Consider the following 27,824-nt stretch of genomic DNA (forward strand, 5'->3'; position numbering starts at 1 on the left):
CTTTTCATGAGACAGGGACCATCATTGCCTGACTTCCTATTACACTTTGATCAACTTTTAGAGAACAAGAAAATGGTGCAGACTGAATATAGGTCACAATGAAATAAACTTTGTGTATGTGTGTGGGATGGGAGATAGGTAGGAGGGATCTCATTGTACTTCTGTTTTCTTCTTCCCTGGAGTGGTAGGTGGAATAGGTTAATTTGGGAAAGTCACTCCATAATGTTGAACATTTACACACAGGCTGAATCACCCTTTCACTCTTTGAAATCATGCAGAGTGTGAAGAGTGGCTAACAATCAAACCAGATTTAAAAGATTAAAAAGTAGAAAACAATTCTCAAAATCAAACAAGCAAATTGCCTTTGAACATCCAAAGAGTTATGTCACAAAACTACTTCATATTTTAAATTTGTGTATAATCATTACTGGAGTAATTGATTTCAGGTAAGTTTTGTTTTGACTGAATTGTCCTGATGTCCAGCTTGTTTTTTACTAAATTGTGTTTGGACAAATTGTTTTCATTCATGTTTTATCATCTGCAGACAGCCTAGATGCATCTTGACTCCAAGGACAGGTTTCGATTTAATTGGTGTGGAGTGCCCTCTAGGCATCAGGAGAAGTTAAAGCTCCTCAGGGGATTTTGATGTTCAGCCAAGGTTGAGAACACTGAACAAAGGGGTCCAGCACAGGACGGCTGCAGGGCTTTGCAACAAAATCAAGGTAAAGTCTGTTACATTTCCCATTTATGGACTTAACGTGTTCACCATTGGGCCTTGGGAGCGGTTTCTTCCAATTCTCATCTCTTGCTAAATTTGACAGCAATTAAAGAATACTAAAGAAGATGCTTTTTACTTACCTTATTTGAACCTTTTATCATCTCTATAGTAGGCAGGGCAAGTATTATTATCCCTGTTTTACAAGTGGAAAACAGGTATAGAGAGAGTTTTTTCACAGTACCTAGGGGACGTGGGAGGGTGTCAGTACTCATACCACTAATTGATATACATTTCTCTTGGCAGTTATGCAGTCTAATACATGTTACATGTTTATGTCTAGATCCTACTTCCTAACTTAGACAGTAAGCTCTTTATCACCTGTTATTTTATTCATTCATTTAAGATGCATTGTGTTGACAAAAAAATTAATCAATTGTCTATCTAAGAAAGAAATGGAAATTTTTATTCGAGCCAACCTGAGGTTTATAACCTGGGAGATGGCCTTTCAGAAAGCTTTGAGAACTGTTCTGCCCGTTAGATGGCAAAGCACACTTGTACACGTTTTTGAGACAAAGGATTATACATTAAATGAGGCATCAACAGATTATACAATCCAGATATGCACTTAACGAAGTGAGTAGTGGTCATCATGACCCCTTACAGGATGAAGAAGGAAGGTTATCTCCTAAGGAGGTCTTGTTACTGCAGATGCACAATACACACTAACGGGGAGGGAGGAGGCCCAAATCGGCAGAGAAAATGCTTACATTTAAATTTTTCTTGTCTTGCCATAAAATGTGAATTTTATTTCATCTTTATTTTATTTTTGAGTCATATGGGGGTTGCAGTGGTGAACTAGACTGATATCATTGTCCCAGCCTTAGTGACCTTGGAGTTTAGGTAAGGAAGGGGGGGAGGGGAGACAAACAGGCAATTAACATAAAATTAATATAAAATCAGTGTTTGATGGTGGTAATTTACAAAGATGGGGGAACTACCTTTTCATTAGGTGGGGAAGAGAAGTAGGGTGGTAGTAAACTACTCAGAGGAAAAGCGTATAAATCTGAGCTAAAATTTGACACAGGAGTAGAATTTTCCCATGTGAGGGAAGCTGCCCTATTCCCAGATAGAAGGAATAGCATAAGACTGAAGAGAAAGGGAGAGGAAGATTGGGGGGGGGGAGGGGAGGGGAGAGGGAGTGGGGAGGAGCAGAAGGTGGGCTGCGTGGCTCACTGAGCATGCTGGGGCTAGCAGCTAGTGTAAAGTGAGAAGTGGTAAATGAAAATACTGGGCGCAAATTATAAAATGGTTTGGTAATTTAAGAGCCGGATTAAGGAGTCTGTGTCGTCCTGAGGGAAATGGGGTGCCGGTGTGAGGCTTTAAACAGGGGAGGCTCATGGAGATCTGGCTGCTCCAGAGTATACTCTTCACCATAAAACTAAGCTTCCACAGGCAATTCTGAAGTTTCGGATGCAAGGACGGAAAGAAATGTCCGAACAGAGTGATGTTTTGGCTTTGGGTCCCACAGGCCTTGGGGCTGATGTGATGTTTGGGGGTACAAGAGAGGCCCTTGGGATGACAGACTGAGCCATTTGGAAAGTGGTGGTACGATTTCCTGAATTAGTGGTACAGAATGAGAAGAGAAGCCGGGCTGGAGAGGGATGATGGTTTCGTTTTCAGAAGTGTTGCATCTGAGGCATCTGGGCTGTTTTTTACGATTGGGTTCTCTGCACAAAATATATTCCATAAATATTTTAAAATTTATTTATTGTACCGTCCAAGCTTGTAAACCTACCAAACCACCTTACTACTGGATATGATCAAAGTGTGAACCCCGAATAAATCTACATTCTAAATCCAGTGAGGACGTAGCGAAAATACAGGTTTGCGCTCTCTTAAGCGACGGGGTGATGGTTGGCCTTTGAGCATGCTCAATGCTTAACCACAGGCTCCTAGCTCCACAGGCGTCCAAGTGCGAAAAAGCGGTTGCCCCCTGCTGGTCAGAACTGAGTACTTCAGCGCCAGGAGAGGAAATTTCCTAGGGGCGTGGTAGCTGGTGGATGACGTAGAAACCCGGCGTCCGGAGAGAGGCGGTTATTGACTGCGTAAGCAGTGCGCGCCGTGAGAAACCTGACCAGCCGCATGGCTGCGGGTTGCTCAGCGTCTCCGCGGCCGAAGGCGGCCTCAGAAGGGCCGGTGGTGGGACCGGCCGGCGTCTTGCCTTGCCTAGAATTGCCTACCTACGCGGCCGCTTGTGCGCTCGTGAATAGCCGCTACTCCTGCCTGGTGGCGGGGCCGCACCGAAGACACATCGCACTGTCGCCGCGCTACCTTAACAGGAAACGCACCGGTATCCGCGAACAGCTCGATGCCGAGCTCCTGCGCTATTCCGAGAGGTACCAGTCTCTTACACTTTTCTTTCCCAGAGCGGACAACATCATAACGTTGCTTACTGCTCCTTCTTTGGGGCACGGGAGGGGGCAGCGGGTGGACGTCTTAATGGCGCAGCAGAAAAGGGGCGAATGTGAGGTCTCACCGGCCTCGGCGAGCTTATCCCAAGGCATTCTGGAATGGCAGTCCACCTCGAGAGGCTAGTGCCTCCCTGGTCAAGATCTGTACAGAGTCCCTTTCATAGGCAAGAAAGAAAACGTTAAGGTGACATGAATTGTGTCAGCGGAAGGGGTGAAGAAGCTCGCTCCACGAGAGGTAGAGGTAAGAATAGACCAGGGGTTTGGAGACCGGTTAGTTCTGTATGTTTTCTCATTTGACAATGAAAGTTTGGAATGCAGTACTTCAAAAGATTCTCTCTCACTATATAGAAAATTATACATGAAGCACTAATACTTCGATTAATCGTTTATTTATAAACCACGAAGGGCGGTTTTTATTGTTTTGGCCCTGGTACTCTCCCTGGGTTCTTTTCTCTTGGACCTGATCAGGGATGAGAGAAATACTATTACTTTATTTCCTTTTTAAGAGTAGGAAAAGGAAAGCCTATTGCTCTTGAAGGTGAAAAAAAACCTTTTGATGCATTTAAAGTAAGATATTCGAAAATAACTTGAAAACTCTTAGAATTACAAGGGTGGAGGGTCAGGGGGAGGGGGCAGATATACCTTAATATTCCTCTAGACCACTTGGCTGGAAAGTAAGGGTTATAAAACTAGAGTGAGTGGATTCCCTGGGGATTCGTCATTACCCTTCAGGAATTTAATGAACCCATGGAAATTGCAGTTTTCCTATGTCAGTTTTCTTGGGTAAAGCATCCAGGGTTTTCGCTACTTTCTCAAGGGATCCTGAACACTACGCAGGTTAAGCATCTAGAATTTGCAGCTTCCTCCAAGCACCAGCACACACTTGTGTGTCTATTTTGTATACTAGAGACTTGGGATATATATATTAAAAAAAACAAGATCCCTGTTTCAAGGAGCTTTAAGCACTAGTAAAGATATAGATGTAAGCCAGATAAATCAATGAAATGTTAAAATTTGACAGAAATCTAAATTAAGTTATAGTAAGAAGTGGTGAATTGGATCTTAGGACCTTTGAGAACAACTTGGTAGGAGGAGGGTACTTTTGAGATATCAGCATTCTGGGCAAAAAGAGTGGCATAAACAAATGGATAGTAGTTGTGAAGTAGAATACTTTGCCCAGATAATTGTAAGTACTTTATAACTGAAGTAAAGTTTATATCAGGGGAAAGACATTTGGTACAGCTGGAGAGGAGGGCAGTGGCTCAAGGATGGGGTGGAGGATAATTCAGAAAGGATGGCCATTTTGCTCTTCCCCTCCTGCCTTTGCCAGGTGTTTTTTGTTTGTTTGTTCTGTTTGCTTAAGCAGGAAGCTGGGTTACCACTTTGTCCTCTCAATCACCTCCAACTCTGAAACTTGGCACGCTCTTGAGACAGTGGTACCTGTGATGTCTGGGACATAAGCAGATTTGCAGTTTAAGAAACCACTTGATAGCATTATGTGATGGTTTAAGGAGAATGAGACAGTAAATATGAAGAAAAATTAAGAGCTTGTTATACTTGTCCAAGAGAAAATTGATTCGAGAGGATGCATTTGGGAGATTTAAGGATATCTAAGGTGGTCATAAAATCTGGAAACATAGATGTTTGATCTGTAACTAATTAATGCCTCCACTTTGACAGGCTAGAGGAATAGGAACCATTACACCAGAGAGATGAGGAACTGACTGGATAATGATAATTTCTGTAACTGAATTGGACAGTGTGACCATGTGGTCTAAGTTGCACTCTGAACAGATCTGAACTCCCCACCCTACCCCCCATTATTTTTGGGGTGTGCTAAAAACTCCAGTTTATTCTGTGCAAAAAGGGCACCATACATTAAACTGTGCATTAATAATGAGGGACAAAACATTGAATATATCAAGAATTGTAATATTGATCCACCATTTATCATATATAGTTTATGTTTCCAGACTTTGGGGCCATCCTATACAATCAGGAGGACATGCTTCTCTTTGTTTAAGAAATAAGGAAAAGGAGAGAATTGAGAATGGCTCTCATGTTAGTTATCTCAACAGCATCCCCTACGTGACACACTGTCCACCTTTTTTTTTTCCCATTGACAGAATTTTTTAAAGATAATACCATTTCAATTTTGAAAAGTCTGCCTAGAGAAAATGAGTAGGTTTCCAAAATCACATTATAATTTCTAAGTTATATCTTTGAGAGGTCATTAAGAAAAAAAAAATTCTTATCCCTTTTGTATATGACAGCTCTTGAGTTATTTGAAGGTGGCAAATATGTTTCCCCTCCCTGTAGTTCCAGAAAAGGCTTAAGTGTGCATGCAGTCTAATCATCCCTTAAACTTGATTTAATTGTTTTCTAAATATCTCAGGTGAGGCTACCACTCTGCCCTGAAACCTACTTAGGATGGTTTCAGAAAAACAAAGGTAAAAGAGGGAAACATATAATGTTGAGGTATCTGTCTGTGTCTGATGATTTCTAGTAAATTTTATGCAGTGAGTTGCTTCCCAAAAGGTTTGCTGGATTTATACAAATTCTTTTGGGCTTAGGCTGTATGGTCACATTCCCTAGTCAGCAGTTCTGAACCCTGCAGAACTCAGTATGCCCTCTTATAAGAAATATTTTGCAGTACTACCTTTACTGTCATTGGAAACACACTTTAGTGTACTGAAATGAAACTTAAAGTTAGTATAATCTACCTACATAATTGAAAAAACATTCATATAGTGCTCTAATACAATACAATAAAATGTATTTCAGTGTGATAATGCTCAAGCATGACTGCCTGGAAAGAATAAAGCCTCCTTAAACTATACCTTGAATCATTATGAATGTATCAGTTGCAAATGTAGATTGGTGCAGGGATCTTGAGTTGACAACTCATAACATACAGTGTCTGTAGTGGTAAAATGCTATTCTGAAATAATGTGTATATTCTCAGTAAAGTTCCATGCAAAACAAGCTACTCTTGAATTTATATATTAGTTATATTCCTGGAAATTTTAACTTATATTGAAACCATGCAAAGATTTTATGTTCATACACACACATGCATATATGTATATATTTTTAGGTACTATGACCGACTATAAATGTTTATAAAATGAGGTTTGTCCACTCGTTTAACTCATGTAGAGCTAGGGACAGTTTTCATTGTGTAGGACTGTTTTGTACATGGCAGAATGAAGTTTCCCATCCCTGGCCTTTGCAGTGTGACAACTATCCATAAAATGTGAATTTTATTTCATCTTTATTTTATTTTTGAGTCATATGGGGGTTGCAGTGGTGAACTAGACTGATACCTTTTTTTTTTTTCTCAGTGTCTTGGGACTGGCTACACCAACATACACATTTATTACATTTAGAAACACTGATTAGTACCACAAACTCCCAAATGCCCCTTAGGGGACAACAGTTTTCCCCCACTTGAAACTCTTTAATTGCTGATTAGGGGAAACAAAGTGTTAATTTTGTTTTTCTTTCTCATGTGGCAGTTACTTTTTTTTTTAAACCCCTCCTTTCTCTCTGTTTTCTGGGCCCCTAATATTCTCTTTGTGATGGTATAGTTCCTGCTTAGGAAAGCCACATGCAGAAATTAGTAATTTAAAAGGGTGCTTTCTGGAATAAGTCTCTGAGTTTATGGATTTCCTAATTTGGTATTTAATTAAGTTCTGTTCCAGTGACTCCTGGCTGTTTTAAACAACTGCTACTAGGTATAAATTCTTACTGTTATTCTCTGTGAACCATTCTAGAAGTTTGAGTTCACCAAAAATGTTCTTTGCTCTCAAAGGCCTTAGACTCCTGTCTAGAATCCAAACATGTAAACAAAGAGATTAGGTAAATAAGAACAGTGCTCAGAGTCCTATAGGAGTAGAGGCAGCATGATTTCAGCCTTGCCTGGGGGAGTCAGGAAAGTTTTCAGAAACATGTAGGCAGTTGCTGTGGCAGTGAAGCCATCAGCTCAGACTCCTTAGTAGCTGTAATTTTTTTTTTGTGGCACGCGGGCCTCTCACTGTTGTGGCCTCTCCCGTTGTGGAGCACAGGCTCCAGACACACAGGCTCAGTGGCCATGGCTCATGGGCCTAGCCGGTCCGCGGCATGTAGGATCTTCCCGGACCGGGGCACAAACCCGTGTCCCCTGCATCGGCAGGCGGACTCTCAACCACTGCGATACCAGGGAAGCCCCAGTAGCTGTAAGTTTTTAAGAACTTGGAAATGTCATTTGGAAATAGTAGTTGTCCCCTAATCCTGTATGTTTAATCAACATACAGATGATTGATTGATTGATTGATTGATTGATTGATTGTGTGTGTTGGGTCTTCGTTTCTGTGCATGGGCTTTCTCTAGTTGCAGCGAGCGGGGGCCACTCTTCGTCGCGGTGCGCGGGCCTCTCACTATCGCGGTCTCTCTCGTTGCGGAGCACAGGCTCCAGACGCGCAGGCTCAGTAATTGTGGCTCACGGGCCTAGTTGCTCCGCGGCATGTGGGCTCTTCCCAGACCAGGGCTCGAACCCGTGTCCCCTGTATTGGCAGGCAGATTCTCAATCACTGCGCCACCAGGGAAGCCCCGAACATACAGATGAAAGTGTCAGAGTCAGTTCTCAAAAAATGAAATAGTTGTATTTGTTAACATTTTGTTTTACTAGCAACAGTTGTAGTTTGGGGATTTTTCTCCATTAAGTCATTGGCTTTAATTAATATTCAGGGGCTTCAGCTTTGACCCTAATACTTCTCTTGCTATATGCCATCTAGTACAGAAATTCGGTAATGGTGGATAATACCAAAATTGCCTTGATTCAGTAATATTCACAGAAATAGACATTTTTCTTGCTAAGTCCCATTTTTTCTCATTCTAGCATGACTAGAATTCAGATGAATAGGAAATAGGGAAGAAGTGTCAACTTATTGCTCTTGCATACTTGGACATTTTGTTTCTGGCTACCTATCTTGAATAATTATTTTTAACTTAGCCATTATTTTTGAACCCTTTGGCGAAATTGAACTTCTAAAGTTGTTGCAGACTAATCATATACTATTGTGCTTTTGCCATGGGCGATTATATTAGGAGATGTATACTCCTTGGACTCAGAATATCTAATCAATTAAAAGGGGATAAACAAATATCGTTTTTCTTTTCTTTTCTTTTTTTTTTTTTTTTTTACAGCCTGTTAGGTGTACCCATTGCTTATGATAACATCAAAGTAGTGGGTGAATTGGGAGATATTTATGATGATCAAGGACACATTCATCTTAACATTGAAGCAGATTTTGTTATTTTCTGCCCTGAACCGGGGCAAAAACTTATGGTATGTATCTCTTTTTTTTTTTAATCTTTCTTTGTATAGTTATTTAATTATGTAATTAGGAAAATTTTAAGAGACTGTACACCTTGGAATTCACAAGGATTGCTTTTGTAGGTAACAAAATCATTTTTAAGGAAACAATAAAAATTATTTTCCATCAGTTTAATCTAGGTAAGTTTTTAAAATTATTTTTATTGAAGTATAGTTGGTTTGCAATGTTCTGTTAGTTTCAAGTGTACAGCAAAGTGATTCAGGTGATATATATTCATATATACATATATATATATTCTTTTTCAGACTCTTTTCCATTGTAGGTTATTACAAGACATTGAATATAGTTCCCTGTGCTATACAGTAGGTTCTTGTTGTTTATTTTATATATAATAGTGTGTATCTGTTAACCCAACCTCCTAATTTATCCTCCTTCCCCTTTGGTAACCATGTTTGTCCTTTATGTTTGTGAATCTACTTCTGTTCTGTAAATAAGTTTATTTTTATCATTTTTTAAAATTCCACGTATAAGTGGTATCATATGATACTTGTCCTTCTCTGACTTATTTCACTTAGTATGATAATCTCTAGGTCCATCCATGTTGCTGCAAATGGCATTATTTCATCCTTTTATGGCTGAGTAATATTCTAGTGTGTGTGTGTGTGTGTGTGTATGTGTTTGTGTGTGTATGTGTACCACATCTTTATCCATTCCTCTGTCCATGGACACTTAGGTTGCTTCCATGTCTTGGCTATTGTAAATAGTGCAGCTGTGAACATCGGAAGCATGTATCTTTTAGAATTAGTTTTTGTCTTTTCTGGATATATGCCCAGGAGTGCAATTTCTGGATCATATGGTGACTCTATTTTTAATTTTTTAAGGAACCTCCGTACTGTTCTCCATAGTGGCTGCATCAGTTTACATTCCCACTAACAGTGTAGGAGGGTTCCATTTTCTCCACACCCTCTCCAGTATTTATTGTCTGTAGACTTTTTGATGATGGCTTTTCTGAAAGGTGAGGTGATACCTCATTGTGGTTCTGATGTGCATTTCTCTGGTAATTAGTGATGTTGAGCATCTTTTCATCTGTATGTCTTCTTTGGAGAAATGTCTGTTTAGGTCTTCTGCCCATTTTTTGATTGGGTTGTTTGGTTTTTTTGATGCTGAGCTCTATGAGTTCTTTGTATATATTGGAAATTATTCCCTTGTCAGTCACATTGTTTGCAAATATTTACTCCCGGTCCATAGGTTGTCTTTTCATTTTGTTTATGGTTTCTTTTGTGCAAAATCTTTTAAATTTAATTAGATCCCATTTGTTTATTTTTGCTTTTATTTCCATTACTCTAGGAGATGGATTCAAAAAAATATTGCTGTGATTTATGTCAGAGTGTTCTGCCTATGTTTTACTCCAGCAGTTTGAGTATCTGGTCTTACATTTAGGTTTTCAATCCATTTTTAGTTTATTTTTGTATGTGGCATTAGAAAATGTTCTAATTTCATTCTTTTACATGTAGCTGTCCAGTTTTCCCAGCACTGCTTATTGAAGAGATTGTCGTTTCTCCATTGAATATTCTTGCCTCCTTTGTCATAGATTAATTGGCCATTAAGCGCATGGGTTTATTTCTGGGCTTTCTATCCTGTTCCACTCATCTATGTGTCCATTTTTGTGCCAGTACCATGCTGTTTTGATGACTGTAGCTTTGTAGTATAGTCTGAAGTCAGGGAGCTTAATTACTCCAGCTCCCTTATTCTTGCTGAAGATTGTTTTGGCTATTTGGGTTTTTTTGTGTTTCCATACAAATTTTAAAATTATTTGTTTTAGTTCTCTGATACTGCCATTGGTAATTTGATAGCGATTGCATTGAATCTGTAGCTTGCCTTGGGTAGTATGGTTATTTTAATAATACTGATTTTTCCAATCCAAAAACACGGTATATCTTTTCATCTGTTTATGTTGTCTTCAATTTCTTTTCAGTTTTTGGAGTACAGGTCTTTTGCCCCCTTTGGTAGGTTTATTTGCAGGTGTTTAATTATTTTTGACATGATGGTTAATGGGATTGTTTCCTTAATTTCTCTTTCTGATAGTTTGTTTTTAGCTTGTAGAAATACAACCAATTTCTATATACAGTAAGACCCCTACACATGAACCTTCAAGTTGCAAATTTTCAAAGATGGAAACATGCCTTCCATCAACGTCAGGCATGAGTGAAATCACAACTTGCCTTCTGTCTCCTATTGCTCATGATCCTTCAGCTCTGCCATCTCCCACCTCCTCTCCCTCCTCCAGTCAGTAACTCTTCTTGCCTCTTCACTTGATGCCAGCCCTGGTATGCCAGCTGTTGTACTGTACTACTGTACTTTTTAAGGTATTGTACTGTAAGATTAAAAGTGTTTTATTTTTTTGTGTTTTTTATGTATTATTTGTGTGAAAAGTATCATATACCTATTACAGTACAGTACTGTACAGCTGATTATGTTAGTTGGGTACCTAGGCTAACTTTGTTGGACTTACAAACAAATTGGACTTATAAATGTGCTCTCAGAATGGAACTTGTTCGTATGTAGGGGACTAACTATTAATTTTGAATCCTGCAACTTTACCAAATTCATTGATGAGCTCTACTTGGTTTTTGGTGGCATCTTTAGGATTTTCTATGTATAGTATATCATGATCCGCAAACAGTGACAGATTTACTTCTTCCTTTCCAATTTGGATTCAGTTTATTTCTTTTTCTTCTATGATTGCTGTGCTAAGACTTCCAAAACTGTGTTGAATAAAAGTGCTGAAAGTGCTCATCTTTGCCTTGTTCCTGAACTTAGATGGAATACTTTCAGCTTTTCACCACTGAACTTGACATTAGCTGTCGGTTTGTCATATATGGCCTTTACTATGTTGACGTATGTTTCCTCTATGCCCACTTTCTGGAGTGTTTTTACTGTAAATAGATGTTAAATTTTATCAAAAGCTTTTTCTGCTTCTATGGAGATTGATCATATGGTTTTTACTCTTCACTTTGTTAATGTGTTGTATCACATTGATTGATTTGCGTATTTTGAAGAATCCTTACGTCCCTGGGATAAATCCCACTTGATCATGGTGTATGGTCATTTTAATGTATTTTGTTTGCTAGTATTTTGTTGAGTATTTTTGCATCTATGTTCATCAGTGATATTGGCCTGTAATTTTTCTTTTTTGGTATCTTTGTCTGGCTTTGGTATCAGGATGATGGTGGCCTTATAGAATGAGCTTGGGAGTGTTCCTTCCTCTGCAATTTTTTAGAATAGTTTCAGAAGGATAGGTGTTAACTGTTCTTTAAATGTTTCATAGAATTCACCTGTGAAGCCATCTGGTCCTGGACTTTTGTCTGGGGGAAGTTTTTAAATCACTGTTTCAATTTCAGTACTTCTGATTAGTCTGTTCATATTTTCTTTTCTTCCTGGTTCAGTTGTATCTTTCTAAGAATTTCTCCATTTCTTCAAGGTTGTCCATTTTATTGGTGTATAGTTGTTTTGTTGTAGTCTCTTATTATCCTTTGTATTTCTGTGGTGTCAGTTGCAACTTCTCCTCTTTCATTTCTAACTTTATTGATTTGAGTGCTCTCCTTTTTTTTTCTTGATGAGTCTGGCTAAACTTTTATCAATTTTCTTTATCTTTTCAAAGAAATAACTTTTAGTTTCATTGATCTTTTCAATTGTTTTTTTTGTTTGTTTATTTCATTTATTTCTGCTCTGATCTTTTGATTTCTTTCCTTCTACTAACTTTGGGTTTTGTTTGTTCTTCTGTCTTTCATTGTTTTAGGTGTAAGGTTAGGTTGTTTATTTGGGATTGTTCCTGTTTCCTGAGGTAAGATTGTATTGCTGTAAACTTCCCTCTTAGAACTGCTTTTGCTGCATCCCAAAGGTTTTGGACCATCATGTTTTTGTTGTCATTTGTCTTTAGGTGTTTTTTGATTTCCTCAGTGTTCCATTGGTTTAGTAATATATTGTTTAGCATCCACGTGTTTGTGTTTTTTACAGTTTATTTCCTGTGGTTGATTTTTAATCACATAGCCTTGTGGTCAGAGAAGATGCTTGATATGATTTCAGTTTTCTTAAATTGACTGAGGCGTGTATTGTGGCCCCAGATGTGATCTATCCTGGAGAATGTTCCATGTGCACTTGAGAAGAAAGTGTATTTTGGTGCTTTCAGATGGAATGTTCTAAAAATATTAATTAAGTCCATCTTTGTGTCATTTAAGGCCTGTGTTTCCATATAGATTTTTGTCTGGATGATCTGCCCATTGATGAAAATAGGGTGTTAAAGTCCCCCACTATTATTGTGTTAATGTTGGTTTCTCCTTTTATGTCTGTTAGCATTTGCCTTATATATTGAGATGCTCCTATGTTGGGTGCATATATATTTACAATTGTTATATATTCTTTGATTGTTCCCTCGATCATTATGTAGTTTCTTTCTTTGTCTCTTGTAATGTTCTTTATTTTTAAGTCTATTTTGTTTGATATAAGTATTGCTACTCCAGCTTTCTTTTGATTTCCATTTGCGTGGAATACCTTTCTCCATCCCCTCACATTCAGTCTGTATGTGTCCCTAGATGTGAAGTGGATCTCTTGTAGATAACATGTATACGGGTCTTGTTTTTGTATCCATTGAGCAAGTCTGTGTCTTTTGTTGGGAGCGTTTATTTACATTTAAGGGAATTATTGATATGAATGTTTTTATTGCCATTTTGTTAATTGTTTTGGATTTTTTTTTTAAGGTCTTTTTTCTTCCCTTCCTCTTTTGTTCTCTACTCTGGTGATTTGATGTCTATCTTTAATGATGTGTTTGGATTGCTTTTTTTGTGTATCTATTACAGATTATTGGTTTGTGGTTCCCAGGAGGTTTTGATATAGAAGTCTATATATGTACAAGATTGTTTGAAGTTGCTGATCTTTTTTTTTTTTTTTTTTTTTTTTCCGGTATGAGGGCCTCTCACTGCTGTGGTCTCTCCCGTTGCGGAGCACAGGCTCCGGATGCGCAGGCTCAGCGGCCATGGCTCACGGGCCTAGCCGCTCCGCGGCATGTGGGATCCTCCCGGACCGGGGCACGAACCCGTGTCCCCTGCATCGGCAGGCGGGCTCTCAACCACTGCGCCACCAGGGAAGCCCAGTTGCTGATCTTTTAATTTCAAAAGCAGTTCCAATATCCTGCATTTGTACTTTTCTCATGATTGTTGGTTTGTGTGTGGACGATTTCCTGCCTTTATGTTTGCCTTTACTGGTGAGCTTCCCCATTCGTAATTTTCTTGATTCTAATTGTGGCCTTTTCTTTTCCACCTAGAGAAGTTCCTTCAGGATTTGTTGTAATGCTGGTTTGGTGGTGCTGAAATCTTAGTTTTTGCTTGTCTATAATACTTGATTTCTCTGTCAAATGTGAACAAGAGCCTTGCTAGGTAGAGTATTCCTTGTTTTAAATTTTTCCCTTTCGTTAGTTTAAATGTATTGTGCCTCTCTCTTCTGGTCTGCAGAGTTTCTGTTGAAAAATCAGCTGATAAACTTATGGGGGTTCCCTTATATGTTATTTGTTGCTTTTCCCTTGTTTTAATATTTTTTCTTTAATTTTTGTCTGTCTGGTTAATATGTGTCTTGGTGTGTTCCTCCTTGGGTTTATCTTGTATGGGACTCTGTGCTTCCTGGACCTGAGTGAGTGTTTCCTTTCTCACGTTAGAGAAGTTTTCAGCTATAATCTCTTCAAATATTTTCTCAGGCCCTTTCTCTTTGCCTTCTGGGACCCATATAATGTGAATGGTGGTGCATTTAATGTTGCCTCAGAGGTCTCTGAGACTGTCCTCATTTCTTTTCATTCTTTTTTCTTTAGTCTGTTCCATGACAGTGATTTCCACCATTCTGTCTTTGAGCTAACTTATTTGTTTTTCTGCCTCAGTTATTCTGCTATTGATTCTTCTACTGTATTTTTCATTCCAGTTATTGTATTCATCTCTTTGTTCTTTAAAAACACCTCATGCAACTTCTTCGTTTGTGCTGCCAATTTTTCCCCCCAAGATCTTAGATTATTTTTACTATCATTACTTTAAATTCTTTTTCAGTGAGTTGCCTGTCTCCACTTCATTTAGTTGTTCTTGTAGGTTTTTATCTTGTTCCTTCATCTGGAACGTATTTCTTTGCCATCTCATTTTGTCTAACTTTGTGTTTGTGGTCTCCGTAGCTCCTCTTGCTTCAGGTGTCTGCCCTCTTGTTGGTGACGCTGATCCTGAGGCTTATGCGGGCTTCTTGGTGGAAGGTACCAGTCCTTGCCCACTGGTGGGTGGAGCTGGGTCTTGTCCCTCTGGTGGGCAGGGCCATGTCAAGGGGTGTGTTTATAGGTGGCTGTGAGCTCAGTGTGGCTTTAAGGACCCTGTCTGCTGATGGGTGGGGCTGTTTTCCTATCCTGCTGGTTGTTTGGCCTGAGGTTTTTCATCACTGGAGCCTGCAGGCTATTGGGTAGGGCCAGGTCTTGATGCCAAAATGGCAACCTTTAGGAGAGCTCACACTGATCAGTATTCTCTGGGGCCTCTGCCACCAGTGTTCTTGCCCCCACCATGAGCCACAGCTGACCCCCACCTCCCCCCCACCAGAAATCCTCCAAGACCCATAGGTAGTCCGGCCCCAGCTCCTATGGAGTTACTGCCTTATGCTGGGTCCCAGTGTATATGAAGCCTTGTGTGCGCCCTCCATGAGTGGAGTCTGTTTCCCCCAGTCCTGTGGAGCTCCTACACTCAAGCCCCGCTGGCTTTCAAAGCCAAGTGCTTTTAGGGATTCCTCCTCCTGATGCCAGACCCTCTGGCTGGGAAGCCTGACATGGGGCTCACTCTTGTGGGAGAACCTCTGCAATATACTTAATTTTCCAGTTTGTGGGTTGCCCATCTGGTGGGTATGGGATTTGATTATGTCGCGAAAAGGCCCCTCCTGCTGTCTCACTTTGTTTTTTGTCTTTGAATGTAAAATATCTCTTTTGGTGGGTTCCAGTCTTCTTTATCGCTGATTGTTCAGCAGTTAGTTCTGATTTTGGTGCTTCTGCAAGAGGAGGTTAGCTCAAGTCCTTCTACTCTGCCGTGTTTTCTGGAATTGAGAGGCTGCTTTTAGTTTGGATGCTTGCTGCCTCTTTCCTCACTGTGTGCTTGCCATTATCCCCTTGATATGGGTGTGTAGGTACAGCCTTCCTTATATGCTCCCCGGATAGTAGGGGCAGCACATGGCACCTGGTGAAAGGTCTTGTGTGGGTGGCCACTCTCCACTCCTGGGACACTGGGGGCAGAGCGTGTTGCCTGGTCATGGGTCTCGTATGGATGGCTGTTCTCATGCCCTCCTGAGACAGTAGGGGCAGGGCCTGCTCGTGGGTGTTCTATGGGCGACTACTCTCCACACCCTCTTGGGACAGTGGGGGCTGTGCTTGATGCCTGTTCATGAGTCTCGTATGGGCTGGTGCTATCTGTGCACTCCTGGGACAGCAGGGGTAGAGCTTCACGCCCGCTTCAGGGGTCTCGTATGGGTGGCTGCTCTCCATGCACTCCTGGGACTGGGACAGGGCAAGGCCTGGCACCTGCTTGCAGGTCTTTTAGCAGCGGTCCATGCCAGCCTCAGGAGCCTGCCTTGGTGGCAGTGACTCAGCACACTGCTGGAGCTACTGTAGTGGTGTCCTGTTGTCTGGGAGCACTCACAGGGGAAAGAAACTCGTGGTGGGCCTAGTCCTTTCCCTGGGTCTGACCTCTGAAGCCTGAGCTTCAGCACTCAGCCCCCCTCCCACACCAACAGAGGAGTGTCTCAGGCTGGGGAATGCAGTGTGGCAGTGCCGATCTTCTGTGCATGTTATTCTCCGTTTTGCCTTCTGCACACCAGTTGCTGCTCTCTCCTCTTAGGCTATGAAGCTACCCCTCCATACATTCTGATCTCCCTGTTGGTGAAGAGACTTCCCAGGGTGTGGGAACCTTTCCTCCTTCACAGCTCCTTCTTTGGCGTGCAGGACCCATTGCGATTCCTTCTTTTTCATTTTCCTTATGTCCTACTTGGCTATGGGGAGGTTTTCTGGTGATCGGAAGTCTGAGGTCTTTTGGCATTTAGTAGACGTTCTATGTGAATTGTTCCACTAGTAGATGTATTTTTAATATTTTTGTGGGAGAAGGTGAGCTCTCCATGTCATACTCCTCTGCCATCTTGATCCCCTCCAGCCAGTCTGTGAACTTTGGTTGGAGCATTTAGTCCATTTACATTTAAGGTAATTACCAATATGTATGTTGTTATGGCTGTTTTTTAAAATTGTTTCAGACTTGTTCTTGTAGGTCTTTCTTTTTTTCCCCTTTTTAAATTTTATTCTCTTGTGAGTGGGTGATTATCTTTAGTGTTATGTTTGGATTCCTTTTGTCTTTTGTGTGTGTATATCTATTACAGATTTTTGGTTTGTGGTTACCATGAGGATTTTGTAGAGCAGTCTCTCTCTCTCTCTATATATATATATAACACACATATATATAACATATATATAAAACACACATATATATATATGTATGTGATTGCTTTTAAGGTGTTAATCTCTTAATTTCAAATGCATTTTAAATGCCCTGCACTTGTACTCTTCTCCCCTCATGATTACTATTTTTGATACCATATTTTACATCTAATTGTTTTGTGTTTCCCTTAATTGCTTATTGTGGATGTAGGTGATTTTTACCACTTTAGTGTTTTCCCCTTCCTACTAGCTTTGCATATGGGTGATTTCCTACCTTTACTATGTTTGCTTTTACTGGTGAGTTTTTGCATTTTGTAATTTCCTTGTTTCTAGTTGTGGCATTTTCTGTTTTGGCCTAGAGAAGTTCCTTTAACATTTGTTGTAAATCTCGTGTTGTGGTGCTTAATTCTTTTAGTTGTTGCTTATCTGTGAAGGTTTTAATTTCTCCATCAAATCTTATGAGACCCTTGCTGGGTATTTATTCTTGGTTGTAGGTTTTTCCCTTTCATCACTTTAAATATATATATCTTGCTACTCTCTTCTGGCTTGTGGAGTTTCTGCTGAAATATTAGTAGATAGCCTTATGGGAGTTACCTTGTAGGTTATCTGTTGCTTTTCAGTGTGTCTTGGCATGTTCTTTGAGTTCATCCTGTATGGGACTCTACATTTCCTGGACTTGAGCGCCTCTTTCCTTTCCCAGGTTAGGGAAGTTTTCAGCTATTATCTCTTCAGATATTTTCTCAGGCCCTTTCTCTCTTAACCTTCTGTGTCCCCTATCATGTGAATCTTACTGCAGTTGATATTGTCCTAGAGGTGTCTTAAACAATGTCATTTTTCATTCTTTTTTCTTTTTTCTGTTCAGTGGGAGTCTAGGCAAGTTTTTAAACTCCATGCTACTAAAACTGACATGCATGTACAGAGTATATGCCCCATCCAATTTATTCTCTGTATACCATCAGAATGATTTTAAAGGGTTAAAAATTTTTTTATTATTTTATAACTTCTCAAATATATACAAGTATAGTTTGTTTATATAGGATTCAGATGGTATAGCAATATATAGAACTGAAGTTGCAAATCCAAATAGCTGTGGGACCAGACAGGTAATGGAAATGAATGATAGGGGTCAGGGCATCCATACTGTGCTGTGGAAGTGAAGCCCCTGTGGGGAAGGTCTTTCAGTTTTTTGTTTTTTAAGAGAAGGTGAAAATGCAGAAATTGATGTGAAATCTACTAAAATGTGTACATTTATCCACATCACTTGCTCCTTTCCCACCAGCAGTTTTCTGTGTTCATATGTACTTGTTATATATGTATTTTTTCCTTTAACTAAAATACATGTCTATAGGAATTGTTTAGTCTATGAGAACTATTAACTAGCCCTTGATACTGTTAATTAAAATGTAGGTCAGATTTCACTATAACAAAATTACAAGGCCTTTCTAATTTAAAAATGTTTTTGAATGTCATTTGAACTGCTAGAAATACTACCCTTGCCCTCCAAACTGGGATCCTATAAGCTCCATACTATTAAAGTTGGTGGTAGATTTGTACTTTAAAATTCCCAAATTAAACTGTCATCTGCTTTTTGTAAATCATCATAAATGTAAATGTGCATGGAAATAACATTCTAATTGTACAGAAAGTGAAATGAAGTTAAATTATCCCTTTTACTCTATCCCCTACAATAAGATCTAGTCCTCAAATACATTTGACCATTTTTTTTCCATTTAATAATATGAGATATAGTTTACATACAATATAATGTATCATTTAATTTACATACAGTAAAATGCAATAGATCATCCTGTGCAGCCCAGTGAATTTTGACAAGTGCATATACCATTCTCTCTCCTTAGAAGTGACTCTCGTGCCCTGTCCTGGTCAATCCCCTTTATCCTAGATACAAACACTATTCTGATTTCATTATCATAAATTAATTTCACTTGTTCTGTAATTCCTTATTAGTGGAATTTTTCGTTATACACTCACAGTCTGGTCTCTTTTGGTTATGTTTTTGAGTAATATCCATGCTATCGGGTATACTGGTGGATTTTGTCATCTAATCGTTCATGGTATTCAGTTATATGAGTATATATGTACTTTGGTTATCAATTTGATTATCCAGCCTCATTGATGGACATTTGGGTTGTTTCCAGTCTGGACCTGTTATGAACAGAGCTATTGTAAACATGTATTTTCATTTCTCCTAAGTAGAAACTTGAAGCAGTATTGCTAGGTCACAGGGTAAACGTGTGTTTAACTTTATGGAGAACTAATATCCCCTTCAGTACTTCCAGTTGCTCTGCATTCTTGCCAACAATTGGTGTTGTCTTTTGATTTTACTGGTGGGCATATGGTAGTTTTTCCTTACGGTTTTAATTTGTATTTCCCTCATGAGCTCTTTTTCATATGTTTCGGTAAGAAGGGCCTGTTCAAGCAATTTACCCCTTTTTAACTGGGGTTTTATATTCTTTTCATAGTTTTGGTACAAATTCTTTTCAGGTAACTGTATTGTGAGTATTCTTTCCCAGTCTTATTTATTAACTTTTAATGGTACCATTCGACAAGCAGAAGCTTTTAATTTTGATGCAGTCTAATTTATCATATTTTACTTTCTAGATCCTATCTAAGAAACTTGGCTACCCCTCAGTTGCAAGGATATTCTTTAAGATTCTAGAATTTTTGTAGTTTTAGCTTTTCTGTGTAGGTCTGTGATCAATCTTGTTTTTTTGTATGTAGTACTTTGTAGGTCCTTGAGCTCCATTCTCTTGCCCATATTCAGTGTTCTCAACCCATACATTGAAAAGACTTTCCTTTGCTCATTGAGTATTTTTTAATTGAAAACTTTGTCTTTTGTAACAGTTTTAGAAAAACTGAATGGAAAGTATAGCATTCTCATATACATCACCTCCTTCCCACACCCCTTCCCCCAAAAAAACACCTCACATAAACATACTATTTCAGTTATTATTGACATACATACAGATGTGGTACATTTGTTACAATTGTTGAGCCAATACTGATACATTATTAAAGTCTATAGTTTACAGTAGAGTTCACTCTTTGTAGTGTACATTCTTTGAGTTTTGACAAAGGTATAATGACATGTATCCAACATTACACTATCCTATGGAATAATTGGTCACTCCTCTAAACATCCTCTGTGCTCTACCTATTCATTGCTCCCTCCCTTGGAAACTATGGCAACTACTTCTTTTTATCTTTAACTGTCTCCATAGTTTTGCCTTTTCCAGAATGTCATATAGTGGAATCACAGAGTATGTAACCTTTTCAGATTGGCTTCTTTCACGTACAAATGTGTTTAAGGTTCCTCCATGTCTTTTTCTTGGCTTGATAGCTTCTTTCTTTTTATTGCTGAATAATATTCTAATGTATAGATGTAGCACAGATTCTTCAGACCATCCAGAAAGTACCATCTGGAATCCAGACTCCTTATAAGGAGACAAGTCAGTTTTATTCTGTCACATGTGGAAGGAGGTACTGCCATTAAACAACACTGTATATGTGTTATTATTTCTTACAGTTTTATAATTCAAAATATGTGATTTAAAAAAAAATGCTTCAGGTTTTCATTCATATACTTTATATATGTTGATTCCAAGGGGAATAGAAAACTAAGTTTCTTGGAAATTTAACCTTAAAATCATATTTTTTGATTACAAAAATCTATGATAAAATATATAAAATACATAAAATCATATATAAAATCATGTTTTATTGTTATAAAATCATATATTGTTATTTAGTTTTAAAGCTTCTAGTAATGTTATGGTTTAGTTAAAATAGCCATGCTCAAGGTGAGCTTTCTAAAAACTCTACAGTGTTCCTAAAGTGGTATTTTAGTGTAATATGTGGTAAGCTTTAAATGAGGATCAACTTTTTCAATATTGAATTATACCATTATTTTGATATTTTCTATTTGAAGACTGTAAAGTTTGTTTCACCTTTTAACTCTTTGGCTCTTCTTGATGTAATACTCTTTTTTCCTTCTTCTCAGGGTACAGTTAATAAAGTGTCTTCCAGCCACATTGGCTGTTTAGTACACGGGTGCTTCAATGCCTCCATTCCTAAACCTGAGCAGATGCCAGCCGAACAGTGGCAGACTCTGGAGATAAACATGGGTGATGAACTAGAATTTGAAGTATTTCGTTTAGACTCAGATGCTGCTGGAGTATTCTGCATTCGGGGAAAACTAAATATCACTAGGTCAGTTCCAAATCACATTATTGTCATTTTGATACTTAATCGTTTCTATTAATTCTGAATTTAGGGAACATAAATCCTGCTTTTAAAAAGTTAATTTTTTTACTGGAATATTTGTACTTTCAAACCATAAAGTCAACATAAATATGAATCATAAGTGCTCTGACAGTGCATTGAATATTCTAAAGCTCTAACTGGTCTGCATTTTATTAATTCAATTTTTTATTGTCTAGTTTGTTGGTAATCTTTTTACAAGTTGATCCCTGAACTTGAGACTACTAGAAGCTTAATCATATTGCATAACAACTATTACCGTTTTGTTTTTACAGAGTTGAAACAAAAATAATTATTTTATTATTGTCATTATACCACGTAGATCATTTAATTTCTGTATTTTTCTTGCTTGGAATTCTTGTAAGAATTACTTTGATCCTGAGCCTGGGTTCATGGGAGCCAAGTTTAATGGCGGGCGGGGGTGGGGGTGAAACTTTCCCATCCTGTGTTAGCAACTTTTTCTAGATTCTGCCTTGATAAGGCCTTGATTAACAAGAGTATGGGTTAAAGTTCTAGAGCAGCTGTCCAAAAGAACTTTCTGTGATGGTAGAAATGTGCTATATTTGTGCAATATAGCTTGTTGCTCAAGCCTCACTCTTGGGCAACTGAAATGTGACTAGTGTGACTGAGGAAGTGAATTTTTTAAGTTATCTTATTGAAATTTCTTAAATTTAAATAGTTATAATAGTTATAGGTGGCTAGTGCTACTGTATGGGACAGCAGTTCTATAGAGAGGGGGCTACTTCATTGATCCTTGTTTTCATAAAATATTCACAACTTTGAAGTCATACTGCTTCAGCATAGGTTAAGAACAATGAACTATTACTTGAAACAAGGATTGAGGTAGTAGATAGGGAACTCCAATACTTAGATAGATATAGAAGTTTTTTTTTCCTATCAAATGTCACTGGTTTGGCTGGTAAGGCTGGGTATGGTGATGTTTAGTGTTCAGTTTGTTTTTCTGAACCAAGCTAAAATTTAGAAGCCATGTTTTTGACAAAAGTTTATGTCATTTTTATGTGTGAAATAGTCTAGGAAAAGTACTTGGGAAACAAAAAATTTAACATTTCCAAGACATGTCAATGTGCTGGGAGATAACAGGATAGAATATTCGAAATCTGTGTCCTAGGTATGTTATCTTGTACTACTGTCATGTGGGGAATATTCTTGATCTTATTTTGTTCTTTCATTTTTGCTTAATGTTCTGTAAATGTTTTAAACTGTTAATTTATAGTTTACAAACCAAGTGCTCTGCAGTTTCTGAAGAAGTAACAGCAACTGGCACTGAAGAAGCTACTGAAAAACCTCGAAAGAAGAAAAAGAAAAAGAAGAAAGACCCAGAGCCATATGAAGTGGAAAGTGGTACCACAGAGCTAGCGGATTTTGCAGATGTTACCATGAAGGAAGAGACAGATCTGCAGATTAATAACAATGTGAATGGCCTCTGGGAGGAAGAGCCGAAGAAGAAGAAGAAGAAGAAAAAGCACCAGGACCTTGTTTTCCAAGGCAGTGACTCCAGTGGTTACCAAAGTGACCATAAAAAGAAAAAAAAGAAAAGAGAGCACAGTGAGGAGGCTGAATTTACACCACTTTTGGAACATGCACCTAAAAAGAAAAGGGAAAAGTAATTTTCTTTAGTGCATTTTAAATATGATTTGGTTTTTTAAAAATTGATTTACACAAAACAGATGACTAAAGTTTGAACTATGAAATGTTTTGTATTCCAATACTTTGCAAAACAGGGAACGTTTGATTAGGAGTTGTTTTTGGTGCTAAAACAAAACAGATAAATATGGGAAATGCCAGTATTATTAAAGTGCCATTTTACTGTATACAGAATAGAAAGGTAAGAGCTGCCCGCAATCTCAACTCCAATTCTTCCAGTGATACATTCTAAATAAAATGATTTCTACAGTCTGCAAAGGGACTTTTAAAATACAATGTTATTTCATATCATACAGAATGAGTTTTGAGCTTGGGTTTTGTTGTTGTTACAGGTTTCACATTTAGTCATGATGTTACATGACATGCTATTTTGCTTTAATTTCTCTTATCACAGCTACTACAGTATTTCTACTGTTTAACTTACAATGGTTTGCCAAAGGAGTTTCTGAAGTTTCCAGAGCTCTTAAGAACTTTGCCACTACTGACTGTGTGGTAGGAAACAATATTCACTATTCTTTTCTTCTAGGTGCATGTATGTTGTTTTCCTTTTTCTCTCAGTCTAAGAGGTTGATGGAGAGGCTGTTTTCTGACACTTGTTCGTTTGTGCCTCAACCATTCTGCTTTTGTTATGTGTTGGAGAGGAGGAGAGTCTGCTGAAGACAGGAAAATGTGATTATGACTAGTGGGGAATTTCTGGGGAATTTCCCTACTTTTAACATTTGAGTTAAGCTACTAGAAATAATTGTGAAGAGAAAACAGCTATTCACTGCTTTCACTGAGAAAATGTGGACTATGTCTTAACTATTGGAAAACAGTGAAGAATGAAATGACAAGCTGGTTCAGCCTGATAATCAATGCAAGGTCGTATTCATTCATTTAACAGGTATTTGATGATCTGTGTGGAAAACACATTCTGCTAAGGTCCAGGGGTATAATGGCAAACAAGGTAGAAATAATTCCTTCCCTCATGGAATGTCATACGAAAAACAGATGCACATACACAATATAAGTAAGAAAATACAGAAAAATACTAAATTGTGGTAAGTGCTACAGAGAAAAAGAAGATTGTCTGTCTACTCACTTAGTTGTGATCCATGGCAGCCATTTTCATTGCCATTTATCTAGTATCAGATATAGTACTTACTGGTCTTACATTGTTTGATGTTTGTTAATGTATGGGTTCCCATAGTAGTAGGTCCAAATCTGTAATGATAGAATATAGTATTTGGAGAGTGGCAGTCATTCACAATGTTTGTCTACAAGCACATGTGCCAGACAGTGGAAATGTGCAGGCCAGTATCTTTCCTTATCATTAGGTTCCTGTGGGTAATTTAGCCCTCAGAATGTAGCTAGTCCAAATAGAGATGAGGTATCAGTATAAAATACACATCAGATTTTGAAGAGGTACAAAGAAATAATGTAAAATATCTCAATTTTGTATATTGGTGAGATTATAATATTTTGGTACAGTGGGGTAAATAAAATGCTACAATTAAATCAGCTTTTTTCATTTTTTTTTTTTTTTTGCGGTACATGGGCCTCTCACTGCTGTGGCCTCCCCCGTTGCGGAGCGCAGGCTCAGCGGCCATGGCTCACAGGCCCAGCCACTCCACAGCATGTGGGATCTTCCCAGACCAGGGCACGAACCCATGTCCCCTGCATCAGCAGGCAGACTCTCAACCACTGCGCCACCAGGGAAGCCCCTCATTTTTTTTTTTTAAAGATTAAAAATTGCATCTGAGGGGCCCACATTATCTTTGTTTTGGACAGCACTGGTTTAAAGGAAGGATGATTTGAAAAAGATTTAAAACAAGCTATACCATATTCTCAAGAGTTTAATTACCATACCCAGAAAATGTCTTATAAATACTTCCTTTAAATTTAAATACATAAAATTATTATGTCTGACTTAATGTGAAAAATTAATGTTTAGTGAAACAATTCTAAATCCCTTCTGGTAAATACTAAGGAAGCTGTTAAATTGATGCTATTCATGGAAAAATACTTTATGGCTTAGCAAAATAAATTCCCACATATTTATTGTATTTTGCTTCAGTTGCTGCTTCTGTTAATGTTGTATTTTAAAATAATTTGCATCTTTGAAGAAAAACGTATGCTGAACTTGAAACTAGATTTATTCATGTTTTTCACAATGTCAGTAGCTTTGAAAAGGCAGATCTGGTCATTTGCCTTGCCTACAATAAAGTGACAATGACTGACAGTTGTTTTTATCTGATACAGAAACCTCTGATGATGGTATCTTCCATATATCCTTCAAAACACTTCTCACATGCTACACTAATCTAGGTTTTTCCTTTTTATCTTGGAATTTGCTCATTAAGATTCTCTAGCCTAGGCTAGACCCCTTATCCTCTCTTCAGTTCCTATTAATCATTAATCACTGGGAATAAACAGAAGTTTGAAATGTTTTCAAGGCTCTGGTCACCACAACACCAATCACACCCTCTATCAAGGGGATAATGGCCAGCACATACTGAGGAAAAATGTGGCAGGCATCCATACTGAAAACAGCCCTCCAAAAATATTAGACTCATACAGGCTACAGAGGGATGCTCCCACATAAAAACAGCCCTTCACAGTAGATAAGTTTCTCCTAAATTCACAGAGGAATATAAGTAAAATGAAGAAGCAGAGGAGCCAGTCCAAATAAAAGAACAAGAGAAAAGCCCCTGAAAGAAAGAATAATGAAACAGACCTCTCCAGTCTACCAGATCCTGAATTTAAAAAGGAGGTAATAAAAATACTGAAGAAATCAAAGGCTATCAATAGAAATGCACTAGAACTAGAAACTATAAAGAGGAGCCCATTAAAATTAGAAAACTCATTTGCCAAGATGAAAGCTGAGCTAAAGGCAATGAATAGCAAACTAATGCAGAATTAATACGTGATCTAGAAGATATAATAATGGAAATCTATTAGAACAGCAGACAAATGAAAAAAAATGAAAGCAATATATGAGGCCTATGAGATAATATCAAGTCGGCCAATCTACACATAATTGGGATGCCAGAAGGAGAAGGAAGAGAAACAGGAATGGAAAATGTATTTGAAGAAATTATGGCTGAAAACTTCTCACAATTAAAGAGAGATCCAGGTACAGGAAGCACGGAGGGTCTCAGACAAGATGAACCCAAACAGACCTACACCAAGACATATATTAAAATGGCAAAAGTTAAAGAGAGGATTCTAAAGGCAGCAAGAGAAAAAGAGTTAGTTAAAAGGGAACCACCTTAAGGCTATCAGCTAGTTTCTCTACAGAAACATTTCAAGTCAGAAGGGAGTCTCAAGATACATTCAAAATCCTGAAAAGGAAAAACCTGCAACCTAGGATACTCTACCCAGCAAGATTATAATTTAGAATAGGAGAGAGAATTTCTCAGAGAAGCAAATTTTAAAAACTAAAGTAATACTAAACTTAACCTGAAAGAAATATTGAAAGGTCTTCTCTAAATAGAAAAGAAGCAAAAATCTACAGAAAAGAAATCACAATTGTAAATTACTTAAATAAGACAGTACATAGATTTTTTTTTAATCAAAAAAATTTGTGAAAGTGAAAATAACTACAATGAATAGCAAAAGGATAAACATAAAAATGTAAAAGAGGACAGAAAAATCATAAAATGGGAAGGGGAGTAAAAAAATGTAGTTTTTTGTTTTTTTTTTTAGAATGTGTTTGATCCTGTATGATTGCAAGTAGATATAGTAATGGGTTAACATACGTGAGAAGCTGGGTAACCACAAATCAAAAACATAAAATAGATTAACAAAAACCAAAAAGGAGAGAACTCAGGCATAATATAAAAGAAAGCCATCAAACCACAAAAGGAAAAACAAAAAGGAAGAAAGAAGAAATACAAAATCAACTGGAAAACTAGGTTTAAAATGGCAATAAATACATGTCTATAAATAACTACCTTAAATGTTAATAGAGTAAATGCTCCAAGCAAAAGAGAGAGTGGCAGATTAGATGATAAAACAAGAGCATACAATATGCTGCTTACAAGAGACCCACATTAGGGCAAAGGACACACACAAACTGAAAGGGGATGGAAAAAGATATTTCATGCAAATGGACATGAAAGCAGTGGTAGCAATAATTATATCAGACAAAATAGACTTTAAAACAAAGGCTACAAAGAAAGATAAATGACACTATATAATGATAAAATGATCAATACAAGAAGAGGATATTACACTTGTTAGCACATATAAGAGCACCTAAATACATAAAACAAATACTAACAGGCATAAAGAGAGAAATTGATGTGAATACAATAGTAGAAGACTTTAATACCCCACTGACATCAGTAGATCATCCAGACAGAAAATCAATAAGGCAACAGAGATCCTAAATGACGGAAGAGTCAGACTTGATATTTTCAGTACATTATATCCATAAAAACTAGAATATACATTCTTTTCAAGTGCACATGGAACCTTCTCTAGGAGAGACCACATACTAGGAAAGAAAACAAGCCTCAACAAATTTAACAGGATAGAAATTATTTCAAGTATCTCTTCTAACCAAAATGGCATGAAACTAGAAATCAACCACAGAAAGAGAAATGAGAAAAAATGATTATACGGAGACTAAGCAACATGCTACTAAATAAACCAATGGGTCAACAATGAAATCAAAGGGAAATTTTTAAAATACCTTGAGACAAATGACATTGGAAACACAACCATACAAAATCTATGGGATGCAGTAGAAAGCAATCCTAAGAGGGCTGTTCATAGTAAGACAAGCCTTCCTCAAAAAAATAGAAACATTTCAAATAAACAACCTAACCAAACCTACCACCTAAAAGAGTTAGAAAAAGAAGAGTAAACAAAACCTAAAGTTAGCAAAAGGATGGAAATAAAGA

General features: G+C 37.9%; 1 protein-coding gene across 1 annotated transcript; it reads left to right on the plus strand.

Moving 5' to 3' along the window:
* Positions 1-2,833: 2,833 nt before the first annotated feature.
* On the plus strand, positions 2,834-27,824 carry POLR1F (RNA polymerase I subunit F). Its single transcript, XM_082633128.1, has 4 exons — positions 2,834-3,114; positions 8,377-8,518; positions 21,011-21,219; positions 22,505-27,824. The coding sequence occupies exons 1-4, from the start codon at positions 2,861-2,863 to the stop codon at positions 22,896-22,898; spliced, it is 999 nt and encodes a 332-aa protein (XP_082489254.1). The 5' UTR covers positions 2,834-2,860; the 3' UTR covers positions 22,899-27,824.

Source organism: Mesoplodon mirus (genome assembly GCF_964341445.2).
Source record: "Mesoplodon mirus genome assembly, chromosome: 9".
NCBI lineage: Eukaryota > Metazoa > Chordata > Mammalia > Artiodactyla > Ziphiidae > Mesoplodon > Mesoplodon mirus.

Coding starts and splice junctions, on each gene's coding strand:
- POLR1F (XM_082633128.1), top strand. CDS start 2,861: ATGGCTGCGGGTTGCTCAGCGTCTCCGCGGCCGAAGGCGGCCTCAGAA. Junction 3,115..8,376: donor CTCCTGCGCTATTCCGAGAG/GTACCAGTCTCT, acceptor TTTTTTTTACAG/CCTGTTAGGTGTACCCATTG. Junction 21,220..22,504: donor GGAAAACTAAATATCACTAG/GTCAGTTCCAAA, acceptor GTTAATTTATAG/TTTACAAACCAAGTGCTCTG.